This window comes from Balaenoptera acutorostrata, chromosome 3 (genome assembly GCF_949987535.1).
Source record: "Balaenoptera acutorostrata chromosome 3, mBalAcu1.1, whole genome shotgun sequence".
Lineage (NCBI taxonomy): Eukaryota > Metazoa > Chordata > Mammalia > Artiodactyla > Balaenopteridae > Balaenoptera > Balaenoptera acutorostrata.
Window position 1 is genome coordinate 33,798,784 of NC_080066.1, and position 13,437 is coordinate 33,812,220.

Here is a 13,437-nt window from a genome sequence, read left to right on the forward strand (position 1 = left end):
ACCTCCATAAAATTTTAATTCCACATATATATAATAGTTATCTATTTATGTATTATATGTATAGCTGTGTTTTATACATAAATAGTAAGGGGTTTTTTTTTGTACTCCCATTCCCCAAAGAATCAGTGTTTGCCTTCTTGAGGTGATTCTGCCTGCATTGATGGTTTACAGCAGTGGATTCTCAAAATTTTTGGTTTCAGGACCTTTATATTCTCTAAAATTATTGAGCACGTTGAAGAGCTTTTGTTTATGTCTGTCATATCTAGCGAAAATTTTATCATGTTACAAATTAAAGTGAGAAAAATCACAAAATATTTATTAATTTATTTAAAAGTATTTTATGAAAAATAACCATTTCTCCCTCCCCCCTGCCCAAATGGTTTGGTGAGAAATGTGGCATTGTTACACATTTTTGCAAATCTCTTTAAGGTCTGGCTTAATAGCAAACAGCAGGATTCTCATAGTTGCCTCTGCATGCATTCTGTTACAATGTTAAAAAGAAAAGCTGGTGTCATACAGATACGTAGTTGGAAAAGGAAGGAGTATTTTAATAACATTTTCAGATAATAGAGGTTTCTCTTCTTTGATATTACACCAAAATGTAAGCATTTGTAGTTTCTTAAAGGGATAGTTGCAGTGTAGAATCTCATACTATATAAAAACCTTTTGTCTGTTACTCTAAAATCCAGTGTTCTTTCCCTTTGAATAAATCTTTTGTTCATGAATAATTTTGTACTATCATACATTGGTCACTTAGGAAATATTGGTTTACTGACTTATGCAGACCTTCCAAATGTCGATAATAGTACCAACTATTCACATGTCATTAATATAACCACTGACCTTATCAAAGACTCTAAAAATTGGAGATACTTGTCAAGCTTTTTTTCATTTGAATGTTGTCCTCAGCAATAAATAGTATTAGTTATTTTTCTTGAAGTGACAGGCTTATTACTTCATTCATTTTTGAGAAAATATCTGCCACATACTCAAGTCTGAATAACCAGAGCCTGTCAGTTGTTCTTTGAAATAAAAAGCTTGTTCTGTGAAAAAGGTAACTCGGTTAGGTTGTAACTCAGACAATTGCACAAGTGCTTTTTCTTCAGTCATCATGCTTTTTATATGCGGCAGGAATGCTTTATGTGTACTTCCCAGTATGTCACAGAAAATATTAGCAAGACGTGTGTGTTCAGGCCCAAGATTTAATAAAATTAATAATTTTATTGTGACAGTGTGGTGATGAAGAATACAAGGTAGTATACTTCAGTGCCACTGTTATGGTTTGGCTCCTTGATGAAGCTCCAGGTTTTTACCCACCATTGCTTTTGCACCACAAATGCACATGTCAACATGGTGGAAAAGGCAAATAACTAGTTAGCATTAGTATGAAAACAGTTTTGACCTCCCCAGGGGTCCAAGGAGCAAACTTTGAGAACCACTGATTTAGAGCTTGGACTTCTACTGCATCTCAGCTCCATCACTTATTAGCTACATCCATGACCTTGAGCAATTACCCTGATTCCAAACCAGACAAACACACTATCCCTCATGAATATAGGCCCCCAAAATCAACAGAATGTTTGCCATTTGCTTTTCTATCCTAACATTGTTAATGGTTTTTTTTAGTTTGATACACTGTATGTGTATTTACAGAACTACAGGAAAGGGAGGGTTTAAAAAAGTAGCATATATATAAAGCAGAGCAGCCAAGATTAGATTCTGAAATGACTTGCCATCATGAAGTAAAAAAGATGTTGGTCAAAATCCCAAATTACATTCCTATGTCTAAAGATCTTTTTTTTTTTTTTTTTTGCAAATTTTCCTAAGGGTTTTAATTAATTAATTAATTAATTTTTGGCTGTGTTGGGTCTTCGTTTCTGTGCGAGGGCTTTCTCCATTTGTGGCAAGCGGGGGCCTCTCACTATCGCGGCCTCTCTTGTTGCGGAGCACAGGCTCCAGACACGCGGGCTCAGTAGTTGTGGCTCACGGGCCCAGTCGCTCCGCGGCATGTGGGATCTTCCCAGACCAGGGCTCGAACCCGTGTCCCCTGCATTGGCAGGCAGATTCTCAACCACTGCGCCACCAGGGAAGCCCTAGATCTTTTATTTATATTCCTAGGCCTAAAGGTCTAAAGATTCTCAACAGTTTTAGGTTTTTCTTTTTAAAGGCAAATGCTAAACCTGCTTTGTTTTGTAATCGAGTCAAATGCATTATTGCTCTTGGTTCTGAAATTTGCATTAAATACCCTCCCCCCATTCCACAACTGTCTTTTCAAATAATTTAGGTGAAGAAAAAAAATCTGTTAATGGTAAACAGTGAATGTTTATCAATTCAGGGAAACTTCAGTGGCAGAACAGTGTCCTTCTTTGCTTAGTCTTATCCTGTATGATCTTTGAACATACACTCATCTGTAAATACACATACACGCATTTTGGAGGAACCTTCATTTCATTTGGGAGGCTTTTGTTTTGTTTTGTTTTTTTATAAAGTGAGATAGAACCTCTTTTTACCTTCTCATGTTATTTATGCCAAAGAACCACTTGCTGTATGGGAGAAATGGCACATGGAGTTCTTCCATCTGCTGTAATTGATTATTGCCTGTGTGGTTCCCAAACAGTTCCTCTGCCTGTTAGTTTTTAAATTTTAAATACTCTAAAAATAAATAAATATTGTTCCCAATTACATAAGTAGTATCTTCATTTAAGAGGATTTTAAAAGTACAGAGAAGGTACAAATCAGAAAAAAAAAATCAGTTAGCTTTGTCATCCTTGGATATATTCTTTCTTATCCTTATTGATGGTTAATAGATGCCTTTTTTTGTCCTAATTGGCAACATATTGTATATACATTTCATATTGTGCTTTTTCATTCATTATCAGCAATTTCCTCCAAAAAGAATTCTAAAATATTTTAAATGACTGCTTAACTTGTGAAAAAAATCCATTCTCCTAATGTTAGATATTTAAGTTATTTTAAGTTTGTCAGCGTTATAAATATGCTGTAAAACACATCCCGTGTGTGTGTGTATGTATATATATATATATATATATATATATATATATATATATATATACATACATATGTATATATAATTTTCTCCTGATTATACCCTAGTTATTCTGTTGAACGAGAATGATTGGTTCAAAAGGGCAATCTTTTACAAGGCTCTTAAGGTGAGTTGCCACATAGCTTTCCAAAAAGATTGACCCAACTGCTCATTTTACCACTGTTCTACCAATTTCTCCACATCTTCACCAGCATTGATATTACGTTCAATGCTTTTTAAACAGAAAACATTATGCAAGTTAAAACATGAACTTTTAGCAAAAGTTTAAATGCTTAAAAGTTAATAATACAACACATAGCAAACTGTATTTCTTATTACTAGGAGTCCAAGCTGAACCTAGACTTAAAGGATTTTCCTTAACATTCTGATGGTGCAGAGTCTTTAGTACAGATACCCTTCTCTGGTTCATAACATTTTTTGAACCAGTACAGACCTACCTGTATAGAGTGGGTCGGAGATAAAAGTTTAGTTTGTATCCTTTTGATCTTTATTTTTTTCTGTCTCTACCTCAGCCTATGTGTTGAGACAGCTGCACAGAGTGGTTTAGTGCAGAGTATAAGTGCATTTTCCTTTATTATATAAAGCAAATTTGGATAATGTATGATTGTAGTGTGTGTCTGAGTTCTTTGCTAATTCTGTGTAAATTTCAGGTGTGCAACAGAGGAACATGGCTCAAGAAACTAATCACAGCCAAGTGCCTATGCTTTGTTCCACTGGCTGCGGATTTTATGGAAACCCTCGTACAAATGGCATGTGTTCAGTATGTTATAAAGAACATCTTCAAAGACAGAATAGTAGTAATGGTAGAATAAGCCCACCTGGTAAGTAATTCTTACCTGGTAAGTAAAACACAGCACTATTCATAATTGAGATACACCTGAATAGCACAGGGTACCTAGTACCTTTTTCTGCTTTCACATTTTACTTCTATTACTACATTTACATCAGGAAAATGTCTCATTACATATTGTGATTATCAGTGGTAGGGAAACAGGAATAGGAGTGTCTTTACCCATTGAAAAGAACTACTTCTTAACTTGCTGTGTTAGAGAATTCTATTATCTTATTAAAATAGAGGCACACTTCATTCAAGTATATATAGCTGTCTTGGAAAATAAGGTGTAAGGGAGTGAGGGCTGTACGAGGACCTTGCTTCTTTTATCTAGGATGACTTTTGAAGCCAAGACAGTTGTAGAAGGAAAGAGTGAGTTATATATAGCCACAGCTGACTGTAGAAAAAGCCTTTCTCCATTAGGAAGGAGAGGTGTAACAGTTTGACTCAGAGAAAGGGATGTTCATCCCCAGTTCATTTGAGTTCTTTATGCATTTTTATGTCAAAGGATTCTCCTGGAATTGAAGTGGCTTTTGTTTCAGTAGTTGTGTAAGAAGGATCATGAGGATTTTGAGTATAAGCTTTGCAAAAGTAAAGTGTTAATGGTACTCATCTAGGATAGTTCTCATGTAGGTTAATGCCTAAATGTATAGGTTTTTGTGGTGAATGAAAGTGCAGGCTGTTATTAGTTCATTTAAAATTGTGTGTAGAGTCTTTCTCATCATTACTTCGTGTTGAAGCCAAAAGCTAGAATCATTTAATCAAAACTTCTTACTTAAGGCTAAGATCAAATGAATATAAATTGTTTTTTAAGTCATCATCTACATTTCTGCCTTTCAAAGAACAAGTAAAATAATATAACCTGAGCACAGATTTTAATTTTGAACTTATGTTTGCCTTACTGCTAAGTTCTTTTTTATTTGAAATATTTGTGCGCTAGTACTTGGAAGACATTTGTGAATTAAAGGGTTTGGGTAATAATCAGTCCTAAGAAATAGTAGTTTAATTTTGGATATATACATTTTGTATATGGTTTCCTTGGTTAAAATCAGCATTCTTTTCATAGGAAAACTATTGAAAAAATTTTAACTAAAGTAATGAACCGGCATATTATATAGTAAAACAAAATCCATATACTATATTTCTTGGAAAACTGATCTTGATTTTTGTAGATGAGGTGTTGGCCTGCCCAGGGTACAGAGTCACTAACCTGAGATGTGGTCCTGTTACAGCACCTTCTGTCAGTAGTCTGTCTGAGTCTTTACCAGTTCAGTGCACAGATGGCAGTATCCCAGAAACTCAGTCGGCGTTAGACTCTACATCTTCATCTATGCAGCCAAGGTAAGATGTAGCCTCTGAAGTGTGATTGGAAAGCTATTGAAAAATAAAGCATATATTCCATATTATCAGTTCTGTTAAGAAGGAAAACTATGTAAAGTCACTTTAGGATTAACTGGCATAAAATTGTATCTGTCTCATTATTATTAGTGACTAGTCAGAAAAATCTTTTTATTGGGTTTAAATTGGGGTGGGAGTAGGGAGTTGTCTTTTAAGTCTCAGATTTCCTTTCAGACAGGTTTTTCTTTATTTCTCTTCATAATATATCCTGACCAACCCTTGAAGTCCTTCCGAAGCATGTTCAGTTCTTCTAGTCATAGGCTTATTATGCAAGTACTAGTGCTTTGTATTAAAAAGTACAGTCTTGTCACAGGTTCTCTTCGTTTAATATCATGATGTGGTACTGATATCTATTTGTATTGTAGTGTATTTTTTCTTTTTAACTTTGAAGTCACATCATTTAGAAGCCTGAAAACACAGAAATGTTTGTTTTATTCTTACTCTACTGTTAGGAAACAGATATTAAGTTTCTACTCTGAAGTTCCTTTTTCCAGTTTATGATGGGAGATGTTCAGTTCTGCTATGCCAGTGTATCATATACAACTTTGTATTAGGGTTCCTGAATCATGTCTTTATCATACTAGTTTTCATTTAGTGAATTCATACACAGTGGACATATACTGTTGCTTTATTTTCAAAGCAATAAACTTCTGGTCCAAATTGGTCTCAAGTTTCAAAGCTCTATAGTTATGTTTAAGTTATAAAAAAAAGTATCTCTGATTAATTCTTGTCTTAATGATCTACTTACATATGTGAACTCTTACTTATTAATCACTTTAGTTACTATTCATGCATAGAGATCATCTTTTAAAATCTAAATATTTTTGCTTTTCTAGCCCTGTATCAAATCAGTCACTTTTATCAGAATCTGTAGCATCTTCCCAAGTGGACAGTACCTCTGTGGATAAAGCAATACCTGAAACAGAAGACCTGCAAGGTTTGCACATGAACTAGCATATATTTTGTCATTTATTTAACATTTGAATATTACAAGCCAGGCACTATCTTAGATGCGTATGTTTTTTAAATTACCTGCCTAAGATAACATATTTTTACATTTGTTTTCTTTATGAGCAGAATATTTTATATCCTCAAGTATTTAATTGACTGAAATGTTGGGAGCCATTTCCCACCTATATATAATTTAGGTCATCAGCATAAACATAGAAAATTAAAAATCTGTTTTGTTTAAGAAATATAATTAAATGAATGAGTGGTGGTATTATACTTTTCTCTTTTACTGTTTTGCCCAATTTAACCTAAATACTATTTCCTCTCCCAGCAAACTGGGGCTACTGGTTTGAGAGGAATCTCTTGCTTTTGACTCAGGTTATGTAAGTGACTGATTATTTTGACTGGCAGGGACCCCCTCTTTCCCCGTGTGTGACTTCCAGCACAACAGTCACATTCAATTACTCTTATTTATAGCATGGTGTCTCTTGTTCTTGCCCATGCTCTTTATATCCACATTATGTGGATTAAAGTGAAGTGGATCTAGGAAGACTTGAAAATGTGTTTGAAGGCTTTCTTAGTGGGCAGAGATGGTGGAGGAGGCATTTAGGATGCTGTTAAAAATCTGTGCTTAGTTATATTCTATTACTGTGTGGAAACAATGTGTAAATTGAGAAGGATACTCTGGAAAGACAAGTCCAAAGATGAGCTGTGTGTCATTTTACCTATGGCGCGATTTAAAGGGAGAAGATACCATGCCCAGTGAAACCTTCCATTGTACATGGTGTTCACAGGGTGGTGACAGATACATCTGGCAATCTTAGCTGAAGTTTGCTGAAGTTTAAATTTAGTTAAGCTGGCTAATTCCCCTTCCTCTGATTTCATGCCCAACAAATGATTGGCATAATTTGCCTCTTTGTAGATTTTGCTATAGAAAAATGTACTGTCTGGCCAACATAAGTATTCCAGTATAATATTGTAAATATTCATAAATAGTATGTTAATAATTTTTATTTTTTAGTTAAATAGGAAAGTTTAAGGACGGGCAGAGATAAGGAATATTTTAAAAGCAGAAATAGAAAAATTCCCCAAATCTAGTTATCCATTAGACATGGGAAATAAGACAGGGGTGGTATTAAAGCTTTCAGTTGTATGACAGTTGAAATGGCAATGGTGTGGTTGTTTGCGACAGGGAGGTTGAAAGAAGTAATGGTTAGATAAGATTTTAGATAGAGTAAATTGGAAGTGGTCAAATTTCAAAACTTAAAATCTCAATTGGAGGTTGTAGATAGTTAATAGGTATTTAAATGTATGATCAGTATTATGTCTGAGATTTGGAAGTCCTTGGCACAGGTTGAAAATGAGAGGCAAAATCAAGAAGAGAAAGTAGGATAATGAGTCAGCAAAGGGGACAGGAAGAAGTCATCTAGATCCTGGTTAGTTTTAGGCCACAGATGTCAACAGAGAATTTTCAAGAAGCAAGGGTTGCTTAGCAATTTTGAGAGAGAGCTAAGTAAGGAAGAATGAAAATAGGCTGCCAACCATGAAGGTGTTATTTATGTCTTACAATCAAACAAATTTTAGAATGTTGGTAGTGGGAAAATATATGCTGCTTAAGAATAAAATAGCAGGGATTTCCCTGGTGGTGCAGTGGTTAAGAATCTGCCTGCCAAGGCAGGGGACACGGGTTCAATCCCAGGTCCAAGAAGATCCCACATGCGGCGGAGCAACTAAGCCCGTGCACCACAGCTACTGAGCCTGCACTCTAGAGCCCGCGAGCCACAACTACTGAGCCCATGTACTGCAACTACAGAAGCCTGCACACCCTAGAGCCCGTGCTCCTCAAGAGAAGCCACCGCAATGAGAAGCCCACGCACCGCAAAGAAGAGGTAGCCCCCGCTCGCCACAACTAGAAAAAGCCAACAACACACAGCAACAAAGACCCAGCGCAGCCAAAAATAAAATAAATAAATAAATAAATTTATTTCTTTTAAGAAAAAGAATAAAATAGCAGTTGTTTTGCAAGTTTGACAAAAAATGAAGATTGTAAGTTGGTGAACTAATGTAATAGGAAGTGACATTTATGGTGTATGGAGAACAATATAGTTTTCTCCACATAGCCCTAGATACATTAATGTAAACGGTGGTCTTGATGCCATATTAGGAGAAATTGTAGGGGGGTTTTAAATTGTATAGACTCCTTTTTTCACTGTAATTTCAATGACTTGTAAGTTAAACCAGTATTAACTTTTAAGTACCTTTTAAAAACTTAGCATTCATAATTTCAGCATAGCAGAATCTTTGAACAATCAGATGTAAGTTTCATCTGAGTTTGAGAGGATTAGTTTTCAATGGGTAAAATCTCTTAACAGCCTAGTTTTTAAAAAATATCTTATACTGTTGAATTAAAATGTCTTTTATTATAAACATGCACACGAATATGTGTGTGTATATATACACATACACTCATAACACATAATGTACTTGTGATTTCCCTGTTTGATAGGAACAAATGCAGAGAATATTTTTTCCATCTACTTAATAGATGGACGAAAAGAGAAGAAGTCTTTGACTCAAGTCCTGTGGTCATTTGAGCTGTAACTGGAACCTAGGCACCTGACTCTAGACCATTATTCTTTCCACTAGACAGTTGTGGTGCTTCCTGGACTAGGATGTCCTTGTGTGTGTTTCTGTTGCCATATCCAGCCCTCCCTCAGTTCCCAGGGTAGGATCAACTGGTTTGGTGACCTACCCAGGTATCTGTTTTCTTCCTTATTATTCCACTTGTATTCCTCAAGGGAAATTTTTTTAGATAGGAAGATCATCCCAGGTGGAAGAGGGTACAAGAGTAGCATCTGTGTGCCTAAGCCAGAATTTCCTAACGTTGTTGGAGTTTTCAGAATAGTGTCCTTGAAACAGCTTTTTTTCTCTGTAGGTATTCTGCTTATAATTAGGTAAGTTGCCACCAGGTGGGTGGTACTGCTTCCATTTTGTCCTCATGGCTCTGAATAATTTTTCTCCTGTTTAACGGAGAAGCTCTGAAGAATTTTTTTCATGTTTACCTGAGAATTTACCATATTACTGCATCTTTCTCGTTTAATTATGCCTTTTAGCTTAATAAACAACGGTACCTCACTTACACAGTATCAGTTAGGAATGACAGATTTCCAGTTTATGAAAGCTTAGCTTTGTATTTTAAAAAATTTTTTTTAAGTTTTTTTTTCCGGCTGCATTAGGTTTTTGTTGCTGCACATGGGCTTTCTCTAGTTGCCGTAAGTGGGGGCTACTCTTCGTTGTGCGCGGGCTTCTCATTGCGGTGGCTTCTCTTGTTGCGGAGCACGGGCTCTAGGTGCGCAGGCTTTAGTAGTTGCGGCATGCAGGCCCAAGAGCACGCAGGCTTCGGTAGTTGTGGTGTGTGGGCTCAGTAGTTGTGGCTTGCGGGCTGTAAAGCGTGGGCTCAGTAGTTGTGGAGCACGGGCTTAGTTGCTCCTCAGCATGTGGGATCTTCCCAGACCAGGGCTCGAACCCGTGTCCCCTACATTGGCAGGCGGTTTCTTAACCACTGGACCACCAGGGAAGTCCCAGCTTAGCTTTTTAAAAACGAAAACTTTTAAGTGTCTTTGTGCACTCTAAACTATCATACTTCATTTCTATTAGAACAATATGCTTAACTTCAGTTAACCTCTCAGTCCCTCAGATATTGGAGCAGAGTAAAAAGAATACGGAATTTGGATTCAGAAGTTCTGTTCTTATATCTTGATACCTCCTCTTCTCTGAACCTTATTTTAATTACTTTTGAAGGAGAATAATAACCATGTCCACCTTAGAAGTTATTAGAAGTCAGTGAAATAATAAAGATGAAATGTGTTTTGTTAATAACTACAAAGGATATTCTTATTCTGTATAATCCCAGTGTTTTGGGAGGCTTAGCATAAGAGAATATGGAAGCTTTCCAGCAGTAGAATGTAATCATGACTAAGGTGGTGAGCTCTCCATCACAGAAGTGTTTTCAGAGAGCTGACTTATTGTCAGGAACAAAGTAGAGGGGATCCCTGCACTGAGTGGCAGAGTAAATTAGAATTCTCATAATCTTTTCAGCTCTGAGGGTTCCTTTCTTCATACCAAGTTGAATTGTCAGATCAGTTGTTCAGAACAATCAGAGAGGAATAGTCCCTTTCAACTAAAAATCAGAAATTTGTATGGATTAAAAATCAGATATTGATTTTTAAAGAGTGGGTGATAATAGCCAATCCAATCTGGACAAAGTTGGAGGACTAACAATTCCCAATTTAAAAACTTAATACAGGCTACAATGATCAAGACTACCTGGTACTAGTATGAGATGAGGATAGTCATATAGATCAATGGAATAGAATTGAGAGTCCAGAAATAACATTCTCACATTTACAGGTAATTGATTTTCCAACAAGGTGCCAAGATCATTCCGTAGGGAAAAAACATATGATGCTGGGCCATTTAAACAAATAAAGTTGGATCCCTACCTCACACCGTACACAAAAATTTACACAAAATACATCAAAGACCAATATGTAAGAGCTAAAACTATAAAACTTGTAAGAGAAAACAGGCATAAATCTTCATGACCTTGGATTAGTTTTCTTTAGACATGACACCTACAGCACAAGCAAAGAAAAAATAGACACATTGAACTACATCAAAATTAAAACCTTTTTGCTTCAAAGGACTATCAAGAGTGAAAAGGCAACACAGAAAGGGAAAAAATTTGCAAATCATATATCTGATTAGAACATATAAAGAAATATAATTCTACAATAAAGACAACCCAATTTTTAAAAGGGCACAGGGTTTGAATAGGCATTTCTCCAAAGAAGATATAAAAATGGCCGAAGTGTTGTTAAGGATGTGGAGAGATTGGAACCCTCATTCATTATTGTTGGGAATGTAAAATGGTGCAGCCACTTTGGGAAACAGTTTGGCAGTTAAAAAAGTTAACTCAAAGTTAAATAGAATTAACTATATGACCGAGAAATTCCATTCCTAATTCCCAAGAGATTGAAAAAATGTGTTCACACAAAAACTTATATACGAATATTCATAGCAGCATTATTCATAATTAACAAAATATGGAAAGAACCCATATGGCTGTCAACAGATGATTGGATAAACAAGAAGTGGTATATTCATACACTGGAATAGTGTTCGGCCATAAAAAAGAATGACGTTCTGATACGTGCTGCAACGTGGATGAACTTTGAAAATATACTAAATAAAAGAAGCCAGGTACAAAAAGCCAGCGTATTGTATGACTCCATTTATGTGAAAGATAGGCACCATGAAGAGGGCTTTTTTGCTGGAGAAGAGTTTGTAAAAGCAAAAGCATACTGGTAGGAAAACACGAAATTTGGGAGATAGAGCAACAGTTGCTAGAGTGGCCAGTTCAGACAAGTATGTGTTGGAACTAAAGTTGGAAAGATTGTCTAGAATCAGGTCATGGAAAATCTCTAAGGTATTGGGTTCTAATCCATGATAAGGGAAGAGAGCCATTTTGAAGGTTGGTTGCTTCTTTTTGTTTGTTGTAAAATGGCACAAAGTTGTATTTTAAGGATTAATGTAACAGTATTTTGCCTCCAAATAGCTGCTGTTAGAAACTGATCTCATTTACAGAGCTGCTCTCTTCAGGATGGTGGCCACTAGCCTCATGTGATCACTTGAAATGTGGCTAGTCCGAAGTTAGATATTTAGTGCATATTTATTTGCTAGTTACGCTCTAGGTGTAACATATACAGTGCTTTTGAAGACTTAGTAGCAAAAAAGACACAGTGAAATATTCTTATTAATACTTTTCATATTGATTTTGTATTTAAATGATAACATAAATTAGTTTTATCTGTTTCTACTTTTTAACATACCTGCTAGAAAACATAAAATTAAATATATGATTCTCATTATTTTTTTTTGGACCCTATTTTTTTTGGACCCTATTAGCCCACTATGCAGGCTAATTTTTCTCTTGAATATTAAAAAATTTTTTCATTTTATAATGGATTTTTTTTTTTTTTTTTTGCTGTATTGGCCTTCGTTGCTGCGCAAGGTCTTCCTCTAGTTGCGGTGAGCGGGAGCTACTCTTTGTTGCAGGGCGCGGGCTTTTCATTGCGGTGGCTTCTCTTGTCACGGAGCACGGGCTCTAGGTGCGCGGGCTTCAGTAGTTGTGGCACGTGGGCTCAGTAGTTGTGGCTCAGGGACTCTAGAGCGCAGGCTCAGTAGTTGTGGTGCAGGGGCTTAGTTGCTTCACGGCATGCGTGATCTTCCCGGACCAGGGCTCGAACCCGTGTCCCCTGCACTGGCAGGCAGATTCTTAACCATTGTGCCGCCAGGGAAGTCTTGGATTTTTGAGCTAAGAATAACATAAAGATCATTTTGTCCTCCCCCTTATTTTGCAGGTAAGAAAGTGAAGTCCAGAGAAGGGAAATGAATTTTATCCCAATGGGTCATTGTAAAAGTGTACATTTATTCACTAAATATCTGTTGAGCAACTGCTCTGTGTAAGCACTGGGTATACAGTGGTGAACAGAAATAGTCCCCACCCTCAGAATGCTTAGTCTAATACTTGAATGAGACTTGTCATGACAAGTTATATATATGGATATATGTTATATTATATATATAACATATATCCATATATGTAAGGGATATATGTTATATTACATAGATATTGTATCTACTGTAAGATAATGTTCGGGGATTGCGTATTAATGTCATCTTATGTTCAGTTTTATTTTTCACCATGTGTCTTGACTATCCCCCAAGCAGGTAGTGCTAAATAGTTTTATGTATTTATTGTTATATTTGTGTACTTTTTTCTTTCTTTTCTTTCTTTTCTTCCCCCCCTCCCTCCCTCCCCCCCTTCCTTCCTTCCTTCCTTCCTTCCACAGGACCCAGAGCAGAGGGCCTTGTTCCTCTTGAATGTGGTCCTCCATGTGGGTAGTTAAACTAATTTTTACCTGCCTGGTGCTTTTTGAAGGATCTTTAAAGTAGTGGCCAGAAGGCTTTGTCTAGTTGAGATTACCATTAAAAATTATTAGCAAGTGCTGTACAGTTTATCTCTCAGCCTTTATGCCATTGCATAGGCCTCCCAAATAGCCCTTTAGGACCAGTGGATGCAACACAGGCAGCCACCTGTTCTTAATCATTAACAAGTGGGTATTCT

At 36.3% G+C, this 13,437-nt stretch overlaps 1 protein-coding gene across 4 annotated transcripts in view; it reads left to right on the forward strand.

Moving 5' to 3' along the window:
* ZFAND6 (zinc finger AN1-type containing 6) overlaps positions 1-13,437 on the forward strand; it is a 76,077-nt gene that overhangs the window by 56,036 nt on the left and 6,604 nt on the right. For all 4 annotated transcript variants that reach the window (XM_057544065.1, XM_057544062.1, XM_057544064.1 and 1 more), the window contains 3 exons: positions 3,718-3,888; positions 5,132-5,240; positions 6,134-6,234. In XM_057544065.1, the coding sequence (XP_057400048.1) occupies positions 3,735-3,888; positions 5,132-5,240; positions 6,134-6,234 (364 nt within the window). In that variant the 5' untranslated portion in view covers positions 3,718-3,734. The remainder of the gene's footprint in view (positions 1-3,717; positions 3,889-5,131; positions 5,241-6,133; positions 6,235-13,437) is intronic.